This window comes from Danio aesculapii, chromosome 25, assembly GCF_903798145.1.
Source record: "Danio aesculapii chromosome 25, fDanAes4.1, whole genome shotgun sequence".
Lineage (NCBI taxonomy): Eukaryota > Metazoa > Chordata > Actinopteri > Cypriniformes > Danionidae > Danio > Danio aesculapii.
Genome location: NC_079459.1, coordinates 31,000,055 through 31,024,238, shown reverse-complemented (window position 1 = coordinate 31,024,238; position 24,184 = coordinate 31,000,055). Strand labels below are relative to the sequence as shown.

Here is a 24,184-nt window from a genome sequence, read left to right as displayed (position 1 = left end):
CCTTCTCTGTTAATAATAATATGTTGTGTAAGAAGGGGCAACAAAGACTGTTTACAAACTGTATACTGAGAAATGGAGATCTTTTAATATAGATAAACCACTCATGTGCATGTTTTATAGTTCATACATTCAGTCACTGTTATCCTTTTCTTTGCTTTGTTGGTTCAATTCTCTAAGTGTGAAAAATAAGAGTTGTTTGGAGAAAATTGTGAACCTAGGAGGAAAAATAACAGGGAGAAAACAGATGACCATGGCTCAGTTATACCAAAGACAAGTTTTGAGTAAAGCTCAGAGTATTCTGTCAGATGATTTCCAACCTATGCACCACAAGTTATATCTTCTCCCTTCTGGTATTCGATACTGAACTCCTATCAGTAAAACAAATCGGTTTACATTTTCATTCATCCCCTAAGCTGTAAAGTTTTTTTATTTAGGGTAGAATTTGTATTGTATAATGTGCTTTTGTGTGACATGCTTGTATGCTGCAACCAAATTGCCTTCGGGAAATAAATAAAGACTGACTGACTGACACTACGGCCCTGCTCAGAAGTATTAAATTAGTATTGCCTGTATGTTTTTTTGACTCTCAAAGTGTCTTTACGTTTTAAACGCCATTATATTTGAATAACCAAAGGCCACCGTTTAAGTTAAAAGAGTGATATGTTATTATTTTACAACGTTTATATTTATGAGTATGTTTTCCACATTATGTATTTCCCCTCACTAAACAAGCACATAATTGAGAAAGCCATTTTATGAAATGTAACTGAGAGAAAATTTTAGACAGCCTTTAGAGTTCACGTTGACAGCTATTATATTGATTAAATCGTACTTCCTATTAGATATATACAAATAATAGTGCTGATGGATGGTTAAAATATTCCAACGGTATTGTATTTGCATACCACAAAAAAACTAGCAACATTGCTGTAAATACAATAACATTGTGCTGCTAATACAATAAAAAACATGGTACAGAATGTTGTACTATAGTAAACAAAGCAAAATAGACATATTATAACACCTTATATCTCACAATCTAGCTAACCTAACGTTACATAACATTTCGTGGTTTATATACTAAAACATGAACAAAAGCAGCTGTTGTCAAGCAGGACATCTCCGTTTTGACACACATGAGTTTATGATCGCGTGAGATGCACGAGCTGGATGTCAGTCGCTCTTACACCGCTAGCTGAAATGCTAATGACAAAACCGCCACTTTCATCCTTCATAAACTCAATTTCTGAGGACTGTTTGAGCACACAATTGTAACTTTTAGTATAACCTGTTACCTATATCGCATTCAGGGCGTTAACGAAAGGAATTTAGTTCCTTTTGTCTGAAAAAACAGCTCTTACCGTTCTGGGGTGAACCGAGCGCCATGATGAGTCCTACTGTTAACACGACTCCACTCGCTCGAGCGACGACGGTTGGCCAATCAGCACACAGTAACTCCCTGGACGGCCGTCCAATCAGATGAGAGAATCACGTACGGCGCCGTCCAATCAGTAAAGAGAATCTTTACTCTACCCTTTATTACTTTTATTTATCCACAGTTGCTTATTTAAAGGATGTCAAGTGGATATGGAATCATTCCTTTCTCTATCTATCTATCTATCTATCTATCTATCTATCTATCTATCTATCTATCTATCTATCTATCTATCTATCTATCTATCTATCTATCTGTCTGTCTGTCTGTCTGTCTGTCTGTCTGTCTGTCTACACACACTATATAAACAATATTCAAAAATGCACATGCTTTGAAAATCTTGTATAATTGTAAAGAAAACATTTATCTTTTTAATGTTAATATGCATAAGTAAATACCCTGCAGAGACAGAATGTCAACCTGACGTCATATTTACGGTGTACCTCAACGTCGTGGTGACGTTGGATTTTGTTTGGAAATGAAAATCGGGTTGACGTCACAACCCAACTTCAGGCCAACGTCAATGTTCTACGTCCAACCTAAAATCAACCTAAAATCAACGTCTAATCATGTTACACCATGATGTTTTGTGGACGTTACCACTATGACATCTATCAGACGTTGGACTTTAGTAACTTTCCAACACAACCTAAAATTAATCATAAAATCAACCATAACGTCATATTGACGTTGTACCCCAACATACCCCAGCATTGTGGGGACATTGGATTTTGTTTGGAAATAAAAATCGGGACGTCAGAACCCAACGTCAGGCCAACGTCAATGTCCAACCTAAAATCAACCAAATATCAACGTTTAATCATGTTACACCTTGATGTTTTGTGGACGTTACCACTATGAGATCTATCAGACGTTGGATTTTGGTCATCCAACACAACCTAAAATCAACCAAATATCAACATAATTTGACATCATTAATGGACGTCAAAATAACATTGAACTTAGATGCTCGCTAGACACTGAATTTTGGTCACCTGACCTCACGACCTAAATCTAACCTAATATTAATGTCTAATGATGTTGAGTGTCTGCTCGGAATGTACATTTGTTTTCAATAGCCCCTTTCACACATACAGACCTTTCCGGAAAATTGTGAACAGGCTCTTTTTGAAAATACCGGTAAATTTGTTCCAGCAATTTTTTTACAAGTTTGTTTACAAGAGGAATTGTAAATTTACCGGTAATTTGTCGGAATGTTGCGATGTGTGAATGCAGAAAGAAACTAGCTGGAAAGAGTGCGTTGACGCTGACGTGAGACGTCTACTCCACCCAATCAGAACATTCAGACACATTCACATCCGTGCTGTTTATGAAAATAAAAGCCTTTGAATATTTTTCCAGACACATTTTGGAATGGATGTGTGAATGGTCTTTCCTGGAAAAATTCCGTAACGTCCTCACCTGTGTGAACAGCGCTTATTTGAACTTACTGGTAAAGTCGTTCCAGAAATTTTCCAGATGTTTACAGGTATCACTGTGTGAACGGGGCTAATATCTAGCATATATTTACTATTACAAGGAAAACATCTATGTAATATTTGATATGCCATTTATTTTACTTTGTTAGTTAGCACATATTTATGTGGAAGATGCCAAGTAACGTCCCAATTTATGTTATACACTGTAAAAAAAATCTGATATTTTACTTTTTTTTATGTTGTTACAATTTTTTACGTTGCTGAAAAAAAAAGTAAAATAACGGCGTTAAATTACAGACATTTACCGTAAAATAACAGACGGTAAGTTACAGAAATTTAAATGTAAGGAAAGTTCTGTAATTTAACGCCCGTTATTTTACGGTAAATGTCTGCAATTTAACGCCGTTATTTTACGATTATTTATAAATAAAAAAAATATTATATTTATATATAAAAAATTTAAATAACAGATTTTTATACAGTGTATGTGGCCAGCCATTTAAAATGAGAAACTGGAATTGTTTTATGGTTAAAAAAAATCAATATACGATTATTGAATTTGTCATCAACTATTGACATCTCTTCTATTGAGATTAGATCGTTTGGTCTATAGGTAGGATCCAAATTAAAAGTCTGTACTCCTTCCAATAAAGTTTTTAAACCATTGGGAATGCCATTAATTACTGTGTTGTATTCTTTTATTAAATATCAACCATGCTACCATGCTTGAAACAAATAAACAATCAGCAACACACCACCACCCAATCATCAATCCGCTTCTCTTGTGTCACTGACCAATCAGCAGGCAGCAGCGGCTCCTCGATATCTCAGCAGTGACGTTTGAGCATGCGCCGGAAGTGTAGAGCAGCGCCTGGCTCAATCGGCATGACTTTCTATCAGGAGGAGCAGCAGGCCTCGAGTGCAGCTGAGAAATGAAGTTTTTACAGGAAAAATATCGCATTTTTCCGCTGACAGGACTGTTCAGCTCTGCTTGAGGCCGCTGGATGAAGAAAGAGCCAACATGGCGAGTTAATCAGGTGAGTTCGTGCGTGTCTGAGAGGTCAAAGCGAGAGTCATGTACTTGTGATGGTCGAGAGATGTTTTTTATGTATAGGGGGTGTCAGGTGGTGTATTATGTCGTGTAATGCGCATGTGCAGCAGAAAGGAGAGCTCTGATAGTTTTGCAGCTCCACTATGAAAAGGTCACAATGACTCTGATAAACATTGAGTTCTGTCACAGCCAAATCACTGATTGACTACTGCTATATTTAATCTTTGACCGTTTATGGGCATTTTGTGTCATTTAAATAGAGCTGCCTCACAAAAAGCTAGTCTATTTTTTGTCAGAGGTTACTTAAAGAATACAGAGAAGAAGAACATGTCTTATTTGGTAAACAATGATGTTATAATTTAATGAAACATTCGACAACATCCCTGTGTCTTTAAAACTGACTTTTAAAATTGACCATCATTTACGTTTTCTAAATTTGATGCTATATTACATGTATTATACATTAAACAATAGTCAGTAACACTTTAAAAGTGTTAGTTCAAGTATTTACAACATATGAACAGTCTTGTACACCAAAATATAGTTGTGTTAGATAACATTAATGCACTGTCAGTTAATAATACTGTAATAAATGCATTGTTCATTGTTAGTAAATATATAAAGTAATATAACTATTTTAAAGTGACCCAATAGTCTTATAATGGTTACAAAATTAAGTACTTTTGGATAGAAGTGTATGCTTAATGTAAGATATTTTCGATTTATAATAATAATTATACATAAACTGCTTTAGCACAAGAATGAGAATTTTTTTTCACAAGTTCCTGAAGAATATAGAAGTTATATTTTCCTAAAAATGACAAAAAAGTGCATGTTTTCAGATGTTCATATTAATTTTCCAAAAAAAAACCCAAAAACTAATTTCTTTAACTTCATAAGAGCTAAAAACCCAGAATTTTCAATCAATTCAATTCATTTTTATTTCTATAGCGCTTTTAACTAGTTTAATTAGTTATTGTATAATGATGGTTTGTTCTGTAGACAGTCAAAAAAAATTAGCTTAAAGGGGCTGAAATAAAACAAATAAGAAAGAATATTATCAGACATACTGTGAAAATTTCCTTGCTGTTAAATATCATTTGAAAAATATTTAAAAAAGAAACAAATTCAAAGGGGGGCTAATAATTCTGGCTTCAACTGTTTGTGCGTGTGTGTGTATATATATATATATATATATATATATATATATATATATATATATATATATATATATATATATATACAACGTCACTTAGAGCTAGTGTTTAAATTATTCTATATAGCGTAATGTCTTAAGTGATGAAAAAACAGGTGATTTTGCGCACATTTTAAGATTTTAAGGCTGAACGGCATGAAATGCCATCAGTCTACAGAGATTTCACAGCATTTCTGTTGCAATCGGGAGATCACAATAATCAACCCCGAAAAAAACCCAGCACAATCACTACAAGATTGCAGTTTGCGATAAGAAAAACGCTAAAAACATGCAAGCATTTCCTCATTCTTTCTGTTTGCTGGACTAGTCTGCAGTGATGAAAACATGACACGTTTGAAACAAACAGATGGCCAACCAAAAAGTACCTCAGGGTTATACAAAGAGTGGCCAACACAAAATGCATACATTCCTGATATGAGAGTCAACACACTACAATTAGATGGTATAAATACATCACTACAACATACAAAAGAGAGAGCTCGACTTAGAATGTCACTTACCTGTTTAATAATGATTTGATCAGCTGTAGTAGAAATTACACTGTTTCTCTCTTCTATGCGGTCTCTGTGGCCATCTTGTGAATGGACTATGGCTCAGTCCGAAATCAGCTACTACTCAGTAGGTACTGCATTTGAATTTAAACGTACTACTCGGCCGTTAGAAAAGTATGTACTATACTGTATGAATGAAAGAAGTATGAATGGAATTCGGACGTACTACATCCACCATTTTGTCAAGGTCACGTGACCTACCTGCATCAGTTGCGTTGCTTCACTCCCATTCATGAATTCTCTTGTGGTGCATCATGGGATAGCGCAACGTGCATGGGATGCGCACTTCAGAATCTCGCCCGAATCTCGTCTTATGGCCGCCATCTAGCTGTCTCTCAGAAATTATAACTATATTTTAAAATAGGCACTGTCCTTATAAAAAACTGCATAGTTGCAATCTAAACAACTACATTCTCAACAAAAAAAAGCCTCAAAAGCACATTTTATTTGTCAATATTTGTTAAACTAACCATTTAAAATGTTTTTGGATTAACTGGGTTGGCAACTGGATGTTAATAATACTATATATATATATATATATATATATATATATATATATATATATATATATATATATATATATATATATATATATATATATATATATATATATATATGTGTAGTATTATTATTTATTTATTAAGTGTGTGTATTAATACAAAATAATAATTTAATTGTGTCTGCGTTTATGAAAAATAGACAACAAATAAATGTCAAAAGCTTTAAATCCAAACTATAGACAGAAGTACAACCCATAGACTTAAGATGTGTGTGTTTTTCTTTAAACACGTCAGAATTATCTCTACAGAGACTGATTACGCCTGACCTTTAATCTCTGTACCTTCATATCTCCACCACAACACCTCTCTCTTATCCAAAATGTTCTGATTTTGTCCCTTCAGGAGAAAAGCATGCGTGTGTGATTCGATGAGGTCATCGGCGGCAATGATGCAGCATAAGCGCAACATTCAGATCATCGAATGGGAGGATCTGGACAAGCGGAAGTTCTACTCACTGGGCGTCTTCATGACCATGACCACACGGGCCGCCGTTTACCCATTCACCCTGATCCGCACCCGCCTGCAAGTCCAGAAGGGCAAATCGCTCTACAACGGCACCTTCGACGCCTTCTGCAAGATCCTGAAGGCCGAAGGCGCGCGAGGTCTTTACCGCGGCTTCATGATAAACACGTTCACGCTGATCTCAGGTCAGGCTTACATTACCACCTATGAGCTGGTCAGGAAATATGTCTCCCGGTATACATCCAATAACACGGTCAAGTCGCTGGTGGCAGGTGGTGCAGCTTCGCTGGTGGCGCAGAGCATCACGGTGCCCATCGATGTGGTTTCCCAGCAGCTGATGGTGCAGGGTCAGGGCTGCCAGCTCACGCGGTTCAAGCTCAAACCCAAGATGGCCATGGCCACGGGCAAGCATAAAGTCACATTCGGGCAGACCAGAGACATTGTGGTGCAGATTTTTCATGCTGACGGGTTTCGCGGGTTTTATCGCGGATATGTGGCGTCGCTGCTGACATACATACCAAACAGCGCCGTCTGGTGGCCATTTTATCACTTTTATGGAGGTAAGGCATTATTGGAAGAATGGAAATTTCTCATGAAATAAAAGTTTATTAGATGTTAGTATCAGTATGTGCTCAAATTCACATTTAGAAGACATAAAACTGATCTAAACATGTAAAGTAGTTTGTCACTTCCGCCTAAATGGATCAACGTTTTTTTTTTCACATCACCGTCAAATCATGACTAATCAAATGCTCTCTAGTGACTGTCATGCCCCGCCCCTTCTAGACACTTATCATTTGATGTGCTGTCATTGGCAGAGTGGTGAAAGCAAACGCTATTGGCTGTTTTATTAAAAAGAGGAGGAGCTACACTGTCCCACCCTCTTTTCTTGTTTCGGTTGAGATTACGTCAAACATTGAATAAAAATACACACGCTAAAGCACTTCACGGGGTCAAATCATAGACTGTAAAATATATGGACGTAGTATCCGTGACGTCACCCATAGGTTTCTGAAGAGCGCAAAAGAAGCTACAAGTAGGCGCGGCCAACCGTCGCCATTTTGTTTGCTGACTGTAAAGCCACATAAAACAACACAAAAATAGGATGAATATGCCGAAATCAGTGTCTAATCTGCCGGATTCAGCTAAGGTGAAGTGACAGCGACCAGCGAGACCTAGCTGTCACTCAAGTGGCCACGCCCTTAATTATACAAACTTAATTTAACCTAATATAAAGAAAATGGATGAGTTATAAAAAAATTCACCCCCCTCACAGTTGTCATGGAGGGTAATAATAGCTATATGAACCAAAATCGTTCTTTGTACCAGGCTGTAAATACCTTTTTTTCTGCTGTAAAGTTGGCCATTCTAACAGTGGGCTCAATTAAAATTTGCTCTATTATGGAGCCAGGACTAGCGGAATTTTGATGAATTGCAGTTTCAGTTACTTCCGTATTGGCTTCCCGAGGGAGAGCGGGAGGTTGCCGCTTGGGTCAAATATAGCCAAAATGTTTATTGCAGTGTTTCCCAACCTTGTTCCTGGAGGCACACCAACAGTACTTATTTTGGATGTCTCCCTTATCTGACCCATTCATTTCAGGTTGTGGAGTCTCTTCTAATGTTCTGATGAGTGGATTCAGGTGTGTTTGATTAGGAAGAGGTTGAAAATTTGTACTGTTGGTGTGCCTTCAGGAACAGGGTTGGGAATAACTGGTTTAGTGATGCGCTGAAATGATTCAGTGTTGTGAATATTATAATTGCCGAAACGGAAAGTGTTTTTATTTAGCGAATGAAGTGCATAGAATGTGTTGTAAAAAGGCTGTCATACAATTTTACTAGGGCTGTGCAATATTAAAGAAAAAGGCAAAGTGTGATATACAAAATAATGCGATATAACATATGTGAAACAATATTACAGAGAATAGAAATGATAATAAAAAAATGTTTATAACGCTAAATGTATTTAACATTAATGGTATAATAATCTGAAAGTGGGTGGCATGGTGGCTCAGTGGTTAGCACTGTCGCCTCATAGCAAGAAGGTCGCTGGTTCGAGTCCCGTCTTTCTGTGTGGCGTTTGCATGTTCTCCCCGTTTTGGCGTTTTGTGCTCCAGTAATTTTTTTACAATGTAAACGAACAAAAATTGCCTTGTAAACAGGTACAAACAATGTAAACAAACAATTGTCACGAATTGGATAAAAAAAATAATAACAGAAGAGATGTATTTCCAAAAGTTTGCTCCACTGGTATGGTTATATACACCTGAATATATCAAAAACATTCAGGTAAACAAAAACACCTGAGCCGAGTGGACTTACTGCTTTTGCTAATTTATCGCAAACTATTGAGATATGTATGTCTGCACATTTGCAATGATATCTATGTACAGTGCAGTTCAAAATTTTACCTTGAATTATGATAAACACACATTAAAATCTCATTCGGTGTAACACGTTTTATAAAGCAAAATATATTGTCAGGTATATATCACTTATACTTTTATTTATTTTAACACGTACAGGTCAGAATAATGTTATTTTTTTTATTTGTATATCTGTATATGTAACGCTGAATCACAATGAAAGCAACATATCCACCTTTTATTTTCCCGGAAGTTAATTGAAACATTCTACAGCTGAATTGAGTCTTAAATCATACATTCTGATGTTCATTTTGGTTTAAAACTATTGGTAAATGTAAATAGATGGTCATTTTAAAGTTTAACTGTGGTAGCAAACAACAATTTGTCATCCATTAAAACACATCAAGTGGTGTTTTATTTAACACGTTCCATGCACTTACTACAGTAATTACAATGAATTATGCATATTTGCATGGTGTAACTAACCCTAAACTAACCTCAGCTATATAGTAAGTATATGTAATTAATTCATATTACTCAGTAGTTAAATAGTTACACCAGTGTAACACTACGTCACCTTAAAATTAAGTATGAGCAAATTTGGTCACACTTTATTTCAATGTACAATTCTCGCTGTTAACAACCGCTTAATTAAGACTTTTAGCTCAAACTACTAATTAGCTGTTTATTAATAGTTAGGTAAGGTAGTACTTGGGTTTAGGAACTGGGTAGGGATGTGTAAAAGATCATACTTTATAAGTGCTAATAAGCAGTTCATATCTTAATAATAGGCAGGTAACAAGCCAGTAGTAAATGGTATGAATTAATACTCAGTGTTTCCCTAGATTTTGCTGTAAAATTGACAATTTAAAGCTCCAGCTTTTATGTGAAGTAGCAAACCGCATGGTGCTTGAATAGATAGTAAGCTCTATAAATAATAATATAACTTAATATAATAACAGGGTTCCAACACTTTCATGGACACCAGATTGAAGGACTTTTTAAAGCACCGTTAATTTTTAAAGCACCTTTGTAATTCACACCCCATTTCACTTAATATTTACGTAAAAAATGTCAGGGTTATTGTCAAAAATAAACTTTAATAACATTTGTTGAATTCAATACTGGACTGAATTCAATATTCAAATGCAGTTTCTGAAAAATTGACCAAATATGCGTCGTTTGTCGGCACCAATAGCCTTATGGTTAGTGCGTCGACACATGGCACTGAGGTGTTCGCGGCGACCCGAGTTCGATTCCCGGCTCGAGGTCCTTTGCCGACCCTTCCCCTATCTCTGCTCCCCATACTTTCCTCTCTCTAAATCTCCACTGCCCTATCACAATAAAGGTGAAAACCCCTAAAAATTATTATATGCGTCGTTTGTCATTGTAGTCAGTGTTTTTGTACACGATTTAAATGTAAGATTTTTAATTTAAGAATTTCTTATTTTATTTTTCCATTTTTGACAACAGAGTACAATTGTGTAAATAAAACCATAAACAAATTTAATTTCAAATTTAATTCAAGTACTTTTAATGACCTGTGTTTGTTTTTAAGTATTTTCCAGGCCTTGAATTTGTATCATTGAAATTCGAGTACTTTTAAGTACTTTAAAGTAGCGTGGGAACCCAGTAACAAGTTTAATATTATATAAGTTGTCATTTTGAGATCTAATTGATCCCGATCATTTGAGTGTTCTGAATATTTGGAATATTTTCAGCGTATCACTTGCTGTAATTTGATAAACGTGACTGTGTGACATGTATCCTGTGGCGTGTGTGTGTTTTTAGAGCAGCTCTCCAGACTGGCTCCTGCTGACTGTCCGCACCTCATTCTACAGGCCATTGCGGGACCGATGGCTGCAGCTACAGCCTCCACCCTCACAAACCCCATGGATGTGGTGCGAGCCAGAGTACAGGTACAGAAACAACCGGAAAACCTTACACGTCACACCATCAATATATATGTATTTTAATCAGTATTGATAATTATAAAAAGTAATAAAAAGGGGGAACGCTTTTTTGTTGAGTATTATTTTGGTCATAAAATGTGTCCTTTTTCTGTGTTCATTACTTAATCTTATGAGCCCCAAATATTTAAACAGCATCATGTTACCAAGGGTTATTCTCTTAATTTTAAAGGTTAAAAAAATTGATTTTATTTTTGTTTTTACATATAAATTAAACCGGTTTATGACATATATATATATATATATATATATATATATATATATATATATATATATATATATATATATATATATATATATATATATATATATATATATATATATATATATAAAATTAGCATTTTAATTCATTAAGCAAAAAATATTTCGTTAAAGAAACTTGTTGGTTGTGTCCATAAGAGCAATATATGTCATGTTTGGTGCAAATAATACATATATTTAGGTATTTGAAAGCTTATGAAGGCTTACTTTTATTATTTTCAGGGTTGCATTTAAGTGGAAATATGCTATTTGACGCACTTTGCTTACTGTAACTCTTATTGGCGGACATTTTTCCATAGAGCATCATGGGTAATGTAGTTTGTAGTTTAATGGAACAAATTCCATTATTATATATGATTATTTAAAAAAAAAATACAAACAGATGGAATTAACAAAAGCAATCACCATGACAGGTCTGATTAATCAGTTATTATTAAAAAATAATTTCCCTCTGAAGAAAATTTATGTAGTTTTACCCACAGGACTTGACCGTTGCTCTCAATTATAATATATGATAATGTACTCTGTCATTTTCATTACTTTCACAAAAGCAGTGTAAAAGTAGCTCTTTCAAAAATACTCGAGTAATGAGCGTTACACTGTGAACGGCTGATGCAGTTCGTGCAGGGATGTGTAAACGTAACATTCTGTAGTGCATTTAGTGATTGTTTAAGGTAAATTTCAGTCATCATACAGTCGACATCCTTCATCTTCTCATCAGTGATAAGCAGTCTATAAACGTTCTCTTGGGTCATTGCGTGTAAAGTATCACTTTGAACACTTTTAATCAGGCATGTGATCAGCCAAGGACAACAAATAAGGAAGACGAGAGACCCACACACACACACACATATATGTATATGTGTGTGTGTGTTTAAATAATTAATAATAATAATAATAATTATAATAGAAATAATACTAAAAAATAAATAATATTCTTTATATAAATATTTGATATTCGCTACACAATTTAAGTTTTTTTTTTGTTTTATCAGTTTAAATGTTAAGCAGTTTAATAGTCACCAAAATAATGTTAAATAGGTTTATAATTGTACCTCAATGTCCGCCGCTAGATGGCTGCACTAGCTTACTTCTCTTGTGTCCACAGACTATAATTTCCCCTGTTATTAAGTCCAGTGTTTCCCAACCCTGTTCCTGGAGGCACACCAACAGTACATATTTTGAATGTCATCCTTATCTGACCCATTAACTTCAGGTTTTGGAGTCTCTTCTAATCTTCTGATGAGTTTATTCAGGTGTGTTTGATTAGGGAGAGGCTGAAAATGTGTACTGTTGGTGTGCCTTCAGGAACAGGGTTGGGAAACACTGATTTAGTCGACTCTTTATTCCACATGATAAATAAACTACTAGTCAGTCAACAATTCAAACTGTAAAAATATTAAGTCCTGTTGAATTGAGCAGCCTAATATGCTTTAACATTCCACCCCGAAAAATATATAATGAATTGCTAAAAAGTGTTTATCACTTTCCCTTTGCATAGTCACTACTAGGGTTGGGCCGATAGACGATCCTCAGCCGCAAACCCCGTAGCCCCGACCCCGTCGCAAACCCGCTCGCAAAAAATACACACTTAGGCCCCCTTTACAAGAATACATCTTAGTTTTAAAATGGCATTTTAGAACGAAAATGATCCACATCCACACTGTTTTACCTAGCATTTCTAAACAGCCCTCCGTCTGCTGAAAACACACATCACGTGACCACACACACAGTGCACGTCGGACAGTTTATCAAGGATGTCCTGCTGGATGGCGTCTCACTATAGTTGTTAAACGTGATATTTAATTCATCTTGTCTCTATCTAACGACTCTTCTGTCTTTTGAATCTATCTGGTAACGTGTCACAGCGTCAGTACACTGCTTCAATCTTGTTTAGTACTTCGTAATTTTAGTGAAAACCTCAGATACTGTTGGTTGTGTACCTTTTTTACCGACCAAGTTTGTGGACGCCATTATAGAGACACGGATCACTCTGCCCTAGTCATGGTAATTTGTGTGTAATTTATCTTTATTTATGGGTAAAACAAAAACCATGCGGGTCAGGTAGTTGAAACGGTAGGCTACAAATAATTAATTCATTATGAATTAATTATTTATTTATAAAAAATTGATTTACATCTGCCTATGATGATGATGATGCCATCGTTCATCGTGATGCTTCACATTAGACATTGTACGATGCCAAATTGGTCTGTCGCCCAACCCTAGTCCCTGCTTTTTAATAGGTTTAATTAATTCTAAAATATATTTTATAAATTGGTATTGTCATCTAAATTTCAGCTAGTACATTTCAGACATCAGGACAGATGACTTGCAGAGGAGAATAACAAAAGTGCATAGTACATAGAGAAAAATGTACATAGAGCGCATGTGGTCGTGACATGCAAATGTGAGCGCGGAAAAAGTACACAGCTGCGCACGCATACATCGATTTCATAATCTTGCATATTGTCAGCAGCATCGTCATACATACACATTATAGGACTACACTATCTCAATATATCTGAATGACGTCCGGAATGAAGCAGTTAATGCTCTTCCTTGTGCACAATGATGGCGCAAACCATCAATCAGGTTTTCGGCTTTGATGACGATGAATCTCACTGAGACAATCCAACACCATTAAGGCCCGTGCACACCGGGACGCTTTTTGCTCGCATTTTTTTTGACGTTTAATGCCTTGTGACTAAATAAAGGGCACCAATGTGATCGTGCACACCAACGTGCAAAACGGCAGACATAAAAGCGTGGGGAGACTCAACATATGGTAATACTTTCGAAAATCACGATCGCAATATATATATCCATGCCTAATATCCGATAGCCAGAAAGTGATTCATTTTTTATAAATTGTTAAAATATTGGTGTCTGTGATGCAGCAAGTCCAGAGGCTGTTGTCTATACAATGATTTTATCAAATTCACTTTAATGTATGACTAAAAAGTGGTCATAAACGAATATTTTTATTTAAATGAGTAGCCGCTTGAACCCGGTAACAGTATTTCATACGTCACGAATTAACAGCGGATAGACAAGAAACAAATAGAGAAAGTACTGATACAGCACTAAAAATGTAAAAGTACACATATTAAATTATAATTCCTGAGGAAAAAACGACTCGGTTACATTAATTGAAGTATTTGTAATTTGTTACTTCACTTCACTGATCACAGCTAGTCAGTGTTCATGTTTGCGGTTCTTGTTTTACATGATACGGCCTTATTAAAGCGTGTGTCTGTGTTTGCAGGTTGAAGGACGTTCGTCAGTGATCGAGACGTTTAAGCAGTTAATGGCTGAGGAGGGCATATGGGGTCTTACTAAGGGTCTCTCGGCACGCATCATTTCCTCCACACCTACATCCATCATGATCGTCATCGGCTACGAGACACTAAAGAGACTCAGCCTGCGGCCTGAACTGGTGCACAGCAGACACTGGTGAAAATACCTCAGCCTTTTAAAGCAGATGCCTTTTACGACTTTTAGATTTTATAAGGACCAGGCAATAAGCGGCGCTCATCTGTGACGTTCTTTTCTCCCTCTTTTGTGGATTTTTGTATATTTTGTAAACGTTTCATTTGGTTGTGCGCGTTTGGGCCGAACTAGTATTCTTTTTTAGTAACAAGGTGTCGTTGAACTCCTTTTATGGCCTGGTAAGTGAAAATATTTCGAAATGGTGACTATTATTGAGTTTTCATTTTGCATCTCATGCTGTGCCGTTCACTTCATATTACAGGAAGTGAGATCATCAGATCTGTTACATGGTAGGAGATTGAGAACTTAAAGGAGTTGTTCACCCGAAAATGACCCCATAATATACTCGCCATTTTCAATGACTTTTGTTTGTCAGACGAACACAGTCGAAGTAGTTTTACATTTCAATCCCGTCTCTTCCATGCTATATAATAGTGTTAGATAGTGACTTTTATTTTGAAGTTTCCAAAAGGCCATTGATTCATTGTCGCCACCAGGGGATAACACGTCTTATGAAGCAGATAGATTTGTTTTGTAACAGAAACATTTGTATTTTATTTTATTGTAAACTCCAATTTTATATGAATGAAAATATACGACAATAGGGTATATGCCGAAGCATGCTAATAGGACTTTTAATTTGCCAGTAACCTGGGTTAAGCGTTTCCGGTGAAGTGTATGCCAATGCAAAAAACGGCGCACTTAAGGTCTGTTTTCTTTAAAAATCAGCGATCTCCACTGGCTGAGTGATATCTGAAATAAAGTGGGTCTCAGATTGTACAAAAAGCACTGCATTAAATTACACTTCCCCTGCCATGTCTTTATAATATGAGCATTTATTTTACACCAGTATATTCAATGGAGCTTCTGTGCTAGCCTGCTGATTCTGACGGGCGCGTGCGAGCAAACGGCTTTTTGTCTCGTTTTACGCTTGAGCAACTGAATAAATGCAAAAGTCTATTTAACTGAATGTATTTTAATTACATTATAACATTGATGCTGTAAAAGGAACCGTATAAAATGGACAAAACTTACAATAACAGGTCACCAGATGTTTATCAGTATGGGAAGAAACACTAGCTCGGCATATACCCTATAATAATTCCTTACATTTATATAGCACTTTTCTGGACACTCAAAGCGCTTTACACATTTTTGGGGGAATCTCATCATCCCTCACCAGTGTGCAGCATCCACCTGGATGACACGACGGCAGGCATATTGCGCACCTCTTAAAAATTGTAACTACACGCCGCGTAGTGCAAGCTCTGTGATTGGTCAGCTTGGTAGTGGTGATGAGTGCCGCGAGTGTTTACAAGTGTCGAGTCCCGTGTGTTATGAAGCGGACAGGAGACAGAGGTAAGGAAACGTTAGGGTGTTTATTAAATGACAACAAGGAGCACATGAAGGATAGCCAGGAGGATCAGGAATGATGTTGGGGTCTTTTCCTCCGTGGCTGGGTAACAGGAATACACGAGGATGGACAGCACACACCAGATACAGCTGACAGAGGATGACACAGACTTGGAAGGACTGGAAGACAGGACGATTCGGGTGGACCAGGAAGACTAGGAGGAATACAAAGAGAACAGGTAAGTAAAGCGTTTGTTTTAGCTGAGGATGACTACGCTGAGTGGTCGCTCAGTTGTCCGCTTTCGTCGAGACGAGCCCGGACAATGAGCGACTGGAGTGCTGTGCTTTTATCTGGTGCTCGTGAATGTGATGCAGCTGTGTGCTCATTAGAAGTCAGGTGATGGTGATCTTCGTGAGTGGGGATCGTGAGAGCCTGACCAATCCGTGACAGTACCCCCCTCCCCAGGGCCCGCTCCTGAGGGCCGACACCTCCGACGCCGTGGTGGTCTCCCTCTGCCTCTAGGCGCTGGGAACTCAGGGTGGCTCTCATGAAACTCCACCATGAGACTAGGATCGAGAATATCAGCTCTGGGAACCCATGTCCTTTCTTCGGGGGCCGTACCCTTCCCAGTCCACCAGGTACTCCAACTGGCCACCACGACGTCGGGAACGCAAGATCTCCTTCACTGCGTAGACGGCTCCTTCTTCTAGGAGCAGTGGAGGAGGGGGTTCCTCTTCGTGGTCAGGCTCTGTGGAGGGAAGAACAGGATCGTGATAGGGTTTCAGGAGTGATACGTGGAATGTAGGGTGAATACGGTAGTGAGAGGGTAATTGTAGTTTGTAGGTGACGGGGTTAACCTGTTCCACGATGGTGAAGGGACCAACAAATCGGGGACTTAACTTGCGAGAGGGCAGTCGCATGCGTATGTCCCGGGTGGATAGCCACACCTTTTGTCCGGGTGTGTATCTGGGTTCTTCAGACCTTCTTCTATCGGCGGTTACCTTGCTTCGACGGACTGCCCTCTGCAGATGTTGATGAGCCTCGTCCCAGACTCTCTCGCTCTCCCGGAACCAGTGATCCACTGCGGGGACATCAGATGGTTCGCCATCCCAGGGAAAGAGCGGTGGTTGGAAGCCCAGGACGCACTGGAATGGCGTGAGTCCGGTGGAGGGTTGCCGCAGTGAATTTTGGGCATATTCTGCCCAGCCCAAATACTGGCTCCAGGAGCTCTGGTGACCACTGCAGAAGGTCCTCAGGAACCGTCCCACCTCCTGAATCTTCCTCTCTGTCTGCCCGTTGGTTTGGGGATGATATCCAGAAGAGAGGCTGACGGCCACACCTAGGAGCTTGAAGAAGGCTTTCCATAGACGTGAGATGAACTGTGGACCTCTGTCCGACACAATATCTTCTGGAATACCAAATGACCTGAAGACTTGATTAAAGATATTGTCGGCTGTTTCAAAGGCTGTGGGAAGACCTTTCAGAGGGATTAGTTTGACAAACTTTGAGAATCTATCTACGATGACTAGAATACAGGTATTACCTTCTGACGAGGGGAGGTCAGTGATAAAGTCCACTCCTAGGTGTGACCAGGGACGGTTCGGAATCGGCAAGGGATGGAGCTTTCCAGCGGGTAGATGACGTGGGCTCTTGGATTGGGCACAGTCCTTACAGCCCTGAACATATTGCCTCACATCCCTTGCCATGTTTGGCCACCAGAATCGTTGGGATACTAGCGAGAGAGTATTGTTGATCCCTGGATGTCCAGTGCCTAGCGAGGTATGTAAGGAGTGGATCAGATCTACCCGGTGTTCAGGTGGTATGAACTGCCGATGAGGAGGGCATCCCGGCGGAGCAGGGGCTTCCGGAGTGGCAACGACTGGAGGAGCGTTCCAGGTGATCGGACAAATGGAGATGTGTTCGGGAAGAATCTTCGTTGGGAGTTCTTCATGATCGTGATGCTCGTGTAAACGAGAGAGAGCGTCTGCTCTTAGATTCTTGGGTCCTGGACGATAGGAAATGGAGAAATCAAAACGTGAGAAGAAAAGTGACCATCTGGCTTGACGTGGACATAGTCTCTTGGCCTCTTTGATATATTGGAGGTTTTTGTGATCTGTGATCACCTGGAACGGATGTTTGGCTCCCTCCAACCAGTGACGCCACTCCTCCAAGGCTAGCTTGATTGCTAGAAGCTCCCTGTCTCCTATGCTGTAATTCTGCTCCGCCGGGCTCAACTTCCGAGAGAAATAGGCACAGGGATGCAGTCGGGGCGGTGTATCATGATGTTGGGATAATACTGCCCCGACGCCGGTGGTGGATGCGTCCACTTCCACCACGAAAGGAAGATTTGGGTCAGGATGAGTCAGGAGTGGGGCCCTTGTGAACTCCTTCTTAAGAAGGCGGAAGGCTGCGGCTGCTTCTTTGGTCCACTCCAGTCCTTTGGGTTTACCCTTGAGGAGATTAGTGAGAGGTGATGTAATCCTGCTGTAGTCCTTGATAAACCGTCTATAAAAGTTAGCAAACCCAAGAAACCTCTGGAGCTCCTTAATGGAAGTGGGTTCTGACCAGGATAGAACAGCCTCAATTTTCTTCCCATCCATACGTATACCGGTTTGGTCAATGATGTATCCCAAGAAATGAATCGACTTCTGGTGGAATGAGCATTTCTCCGCTTTGAGGTAGAGGTGATGTTCTCTCAATGTGTGTAGGACCTCCGCAACGTGTTGGCGATGTTCGGCCTCACTCCGGGAGTAAATGAGGATGTCATCTATGTACACTATTACAAAGTGGTGAAGAAACTCCCGGAGGACTTCATGAATGAAGTTTTGGAATACGGAGGGGGCGTTGACCAGACCGTAAGGCATGACCTCATATTCATAGTGGCCAGTAGGGGTCACGAATGCTGTCTTCCATTGGTCCCCCTCACGTATTCTTATCAGATTATACGCGCTGCGGAGGTCCAATTTAGTGAAGACTTTAGCTTCTCGGAGCTGTTCCAAAGCGGCTGGTACCAGAGGAAGGGGATATCGGTATTTTACTGTACCGTTATTTAGGACCCTGTAGTCGATGCATGGACGCAGCCCTCCGTCCTTCTTGGCCACAAAGAAGAAGCTTGAGGCGGCTGGTGATTTTGAGTGACGTATGTACCCCTGACTCAGAGCCTCCCTTATGTAATCTTCCATTGCCTGATTCTCTGGAAGCGAGAGCGGGTAGATCCTACCTCTTGGCAACTGGGCATCTGGAACTAGGTCGATCGCGCAGTCCCATGGCCGATGCGGCGGTAGCTGGGAAGCTCTCTTGGGGCAGAAGACATCATGAAAGGAGCTGTACTCCTTAGGAATGTGGATAGACTGCTTCTCAGGAGGACTCTCGACCGATGTTGTAAACAAAGAAATGGGGTTCCGACCTTGAAGAGGGAGATTTGGAAAACAGGTAGGTGTACATCCAGATCCCCATTTCTTTATCTCTCCTGTGCCCCAAGAGATGATGGGATCGTGCTTCACCAGCCACGGGCGCCCTAGAATGATGTCCATATTTGCACCCTCCAGAACCAGAAATTGAATCCTCTCTTGATGTAACAACCCCACTTGAAGAAGGATGTCTTCGCATTGTCGATGGATACGGGTCGAAGATCGAGTGCACTGGGTTATCGGTTGTATCTGGTATATATGCGAGGACGCCTCAGTACGTAGGTGGAGTTGACGACAGAGGGATTGGGAGATGAAGTTCCCTGCTGACCCGGAGTCGATGAGGGCTGTGACAAGGAGAGAAATAGAGGCAGTAGTTATTTGTACGGTGGTAGTAAGTGGTTTACATTGTTCAATATTCGTACTGAATACACTCACTGAAGTCCGAATGGGACGAAGGGGACACTCCATACGGGTGTGTCCACTGACACCGCAGTATAGACACAGACCCCGGGTCAGCCTCCTCTGTCGTTCCGCTGATGTCAGTCTTCCAGACTCTATTATCATGGGTTCTGGTTCTGGAGAGGCTGTTGACTCAGGCGATTGGAGGAGTGCAGACGAGGGGGTGATGGTGTCCTGTTGATAGGAACGGAGACGATCGGAACATCGGAGAGAATGTTGGATGAATCTCTCCAGACCCATAGTATCATCTAATGTGGCCAGCTGGATTCGGAGAGTGGGTTCCAAGCCGAGCCGGTACGTGGTCAACAACGATCTCTCATTCCATCCACTTGCAGCTGCTAGAGTGCGAAACCGGAGAGCATATTCCTGTGTAGATAGAGTACCTTGCTTTAGATGATACAGCTGCTCTCCAGCGGCTACTTCCCCATCAGAACGTCCAAACACCTCTTTGAAATACTCCGTGAAGGTAGTGATGGAATTCATGACCGGCCCGGCTTGGTTCCAGATCGTCTCAGCCCATTTAAGTGCAGGCCCAGAGAGTAGTGATACGATGTAGGCGATCTTTGACTTATCTGTGGGATATAGAGAAGGTTGCATTTCGAATATGAGGGAACATTGTAACAGAAAACCATTGCACTCCCCCGCTCCGCCTGAGTAGGGCGCTGGTCGGGCCATGGGACTGGAAGGAAGGGCCGAAGAAGAAACTGTGGAGGCGGAAGTGCTCGGTGCTGGTGGTGCGTTGGAAAGTGGAGCTGGTGGCTGTAGAATCCGCTTCAACTGGTCCACCAGCTCTTGAAAGTGATCGGGGGTGCTCATGTTGTCGTCGTTATTGGTCCGGGCTTCTGTTATGAAGCGGACAGGAGACAGAGGTAAGGAAACGTTAGGGTGTTTATTAAATGACAACAAGGAGCACATGAAGGATAGCCAGGAGGATCAGGAATGATGTTGGGGTCTTTTCCTCCGTGGCTGGGTAACAGGAATACACGAGGATGGACAGCACACACCAGATACAGCTGACAGAGGATGACACAGACTTGGAAGGACTGGAAGACAGGACGATTCGGGTGGACCAGGAAGACTAGGAGGAATACAAAGAGAACAGGTAAGTAAAGCGTTTGTTTTAGCTGAGGATGACTACGCTGAGTGGTCGCTCAGTTGTCCGCTTTCGTCGAGACGAGCCCGGACAATGAGCGACTGGAGTGCTGTGCTTTTATCTGGTGCTCGTGAATGTGATGCAGCTGTGTGCTCATTAGAAGTCAGGTGATGGTGATCTTCGTGAGTGGGGATCGTGAGAGCCTGACCAATCCGTGACACCGTGAAGGAGCTACAGATGGTTTTGTTTTTACGTTACAATTAAAGTTGTTGCTTGTTGGTTCCCGCCTCTGAATGAGCGAGTTTTAGCTTGTACATTAAACTAGCGTTCAGGAAAAACAAAACACCTGCGAAGAAACTCGACACAGAAGAACATAAAAACCTACTCCTTTCAGGAGTGTTATTTCAGAGCAACACAAACAGCACGCAGAAGTATAAATGCACGGCTACGCGCAAGGCAAGATCACTCGAAGCTGAAGGACTTTTATATAATGCCATGTACATGTCTAGCAGTCTTTCATCATGCTTCATATAGTGTATACGTCAGTTACGCATAACGTGCATTCAGTATATATATATCGTTAGATTGACGATGGATTTATGCACTTTGGAAACTTCAAAATAAAAGTCACAACTCAACACCATTATACAGCATGGAAGAGCCGAGATAAAAAAAACTGCTCAGACTGTGTTCGTCTGACTGATTAAAAAAAGTCGTATAAACAGAAAATGGCTTGAGGGAGAGTAAATTACAGGGTAATTTTCATTTTTGTGTACATTATTCCATAAAATGGGCTTTTCACACCTGAAACTCTGGGTCATTTATAAGCTTAGTGAGTCAGTTTGACTAGTTGGGTTACATTCTTAAACTCGGGGTTAATAATGATCATATTTACCAAGTTATAGAGTGCATTGGTGGCCACTCCTTTAAAGAAATGTTCATTATAAATGTAATTCAATTCAGTTTCTCAATAGTGATTTTATTTTAGAAAGTATTTAAGCATCAAAATCCATGAACTAAACCAAACGAAGAGAATCACAAGACAAACTTTGATATGAAGAAAAACTGCCTGACAAAAAGAAAAAAGAATGATGCTGCGGTCACACTAGAGTTTGAGCTTGTGAAATTCTGCGCGCTGTGAAAAGGGGCGGGATTAAACAAGTAGATTAGACATGAAAATAAAAGCAAGTGATTGGTCCAATCAGGTGATGTGATTTTGCAGGTCAGAGTTTACCAAGCTTAAACTTTGCAACACAGTAAACTGCGGTACTTGCCACACGAGCTTGCGTTTCCAGTCTGTGGCATTTACATGCGTATCAATGGAAGCCTATGGGGCAACAAGTGCAGTGTGACCGCAGGTTTATGCTATGTGCTTGAGGTCTTTAATGAGGAAATTAACTATTATCCTAAGACACATTGTGAATGAAAAACTAAAATATTTTTTAAAAGTTATTGAGTCATTGGCTTTATCTATAGAAATATACAGTAGCCATCGCAAAATATGCACATATATACAAATATTTATATATTTTTGAGATTATATGGAGACTTGATTATATGATTTGTGGTGCTTTAAGGGAGTAGGCGGAGCTAAAACAAAAATGTCGCACAAAAAAATGCAAAGTTTTAAAATAATACAGAAAATGTTAGCGTTATAAGCTCTGTGGACTTAAAAATCTTTAAGTATGTGCAAGAACTTGACAAACAAAGTAAATAGTCTACAGGAGTGACATCACCACCTACTGGCCTGGCATGCAACACCTCAATATTTATTAGTTTTGAAGAATGTGATCATTTTGACAGCAATGCTGGCTGGAAAACCTTTCAAAAATGTAAACTTTTTATGCCTGAATATGTTAATGAAGTGTTTACTGTAAAAGAAAATTTACTAAATACATAATTAGAAGATCCGAAATATTCTATCGGCCTGAAGCTTATTGCATAGTTCAAAATTGATTTAGGAGACCTATTATGCAGACATTACTTTTATACGGGGCTTAAACACAAATGTGTGGTAACAAACTATTAATATAGCAAGCCTTTAATGAACTAATTCTATTGTTTATAATCACAAACAGTCTGCAGAAACACTTTGATTGACATTCCCCCCTTGTACGTGTCATCAGAGGGGAAAGGCCCCGCCCACTAGTGACATCTCTCCCTCATTAGCATAAGATATTAGTCACCAAAACGGCACATTTTGGATCACAGCCTTAAAGACGCAGTTTCAAAGAGTCATAAAACATTATCCATGGGGTATTTTGAGCTGAAACTTCACATACACACTCTAGAGACGTCAGAGACTTATTTACATGTTGTAAAAAAGGGCATAATAGGACCCCTTAAAAAAATTATGGAATTTAGCCCATATGGAATGGCGTTAACCCAGAGATAAAGTGTGAAAAGCTTCTCATTCTACTGAATCGGTTGAATCTGCTTTGGATCGTATCATATCATGTCTGTTTTCACCATGCCTTCACAGTAACCTTCAGAAAACAGTGTTTTGGGGCCAAAGCGTTTGCCAGTAGACGTGTTTTTATAAACGTGCATTATTTGAACTGCCAAAGTAGTTTGTGTGTAAACGATGGTTTCTAACTGAATCTCTGTGTGATCTGGGAGTGAATTAAATCAACCACACATGATTGAACCGCCTTTTTTCCTTTGGTAGCGTAGATCAAACACTCTAAACTCTTCATTTGTCAAGTACTGTTGTGGATTACGTTTTCAAACGCATTTTGACATGTTTGATCACCAGCGGTTCAAATCAAGGGCTCTGAATTGTTGCAACAGTAACATGTGTTGGCCTGTAGAGGGCAGAGAAGTCACGTTTGCACTCAAGATACGGAAAAAAAAAGAACATTTCAGGGAATTTTAGACTTTTTTTTTAAAGCCAAGGGGTAATTAAACTATAAATGAGTTAACTAACCAACTAATAATGTTTTGTAACATCACTGATCATTATTGAATGTGTGAATCCAACAAAAACGACTGTTTAGAAAAAAACTACATTTATTTGTATGATCTGTGCAGATGTTGGCAATGAAACCATGAATTGATAATAATAATAA

General features: G+C 39.4%; 3 protein-coding genes across 3 annotated transcripts in view; 1 reads left to right on the top strand and 2 right to left on the bottom strand.

Moving 5' to 3' along the window:
* ireb2 (iron-responsive element binding protein 2) overlaps positions 1 to 1,418 on the bottom strand; it is a 35,766-nt gene extending 34,348 nt beyond the window's left edge. The window contains exon 1 of the mRNA XM_056451595.1: positions 1,362 to 1,418. Coding sequence (XP_056307570.1) covers positions 1,362 to 1,386 — 25 coding nt within the window. The 5' untranslated portion in view covers positions 1,387 to 1,418. The remainder of the gene's footprint in view (positions 1 to 1,361) is intronic.
* Positions 1,419 to 3,738: 2,320 nt separating this feature from the next.
* Positions 3,739 to 16,127, top strand: slc25a44a (solute carrier family 25 member 44a). The gene is made up of 4 exons (XM_056452167.1): positions 3,739 to 3,911; positions 6,595 to 7,274; positions 10,869 to 10,996; positions 14,577 to 16,127. The coding sequence occupies exons 2-4, from the start codon at positions 6,620 to 6,622 to the stop codon at positions 14,766 to 14,768; spliced, it is 975 nt and encodes a 324-aa protein (XP_056308142.1). The 5' UTR covers positions 3,739 to 3,911; positions 6,595 to 6,619; the 3' UTR covers positions 14,769 to 16,127.
* Positions 16,128 to 24,107: 7,980 nt separating this feature from the next.
* Positions 24,108 to 24,184, bottom strand: part of skic8 (SKI8 subunit of superkiller complex) — a 9,502-nt gene continuing 9,425 nt past the window's right edge. Inside the window, exon 10 of the mRNA XM_056451685.1 lies at positions 24,108 to 24,184. This exon is cut by the window's right edge and continues 152 nt beyond it. The gene's annotated coding sequence lies outside the window, so the exon portion shown is untranslated.

Coding starts and splice junctions, on each gene's coding strand:
- slc25a44a (XM_056452167.1), top strand. CDS start 6,620: ATGAGGTCATCGGCGGCAATGATGCAGCATAAGCGCAACATTCAGATC. Junction 7,275..10,868: donor ATTTTATCACTTTTATGGAG/GTAAGGCATTAT, acceptor GTGTGTTTTTAG/AGCAGCTCTCCAGACTGGCT. Junction 10,997..14,576: donor TGGTGCGAGCCAGAGTACAG/GTACAGAAACAA, acceptor CTGTGTTTGCAG/GTTGAAGGACGTTCGTCAGT.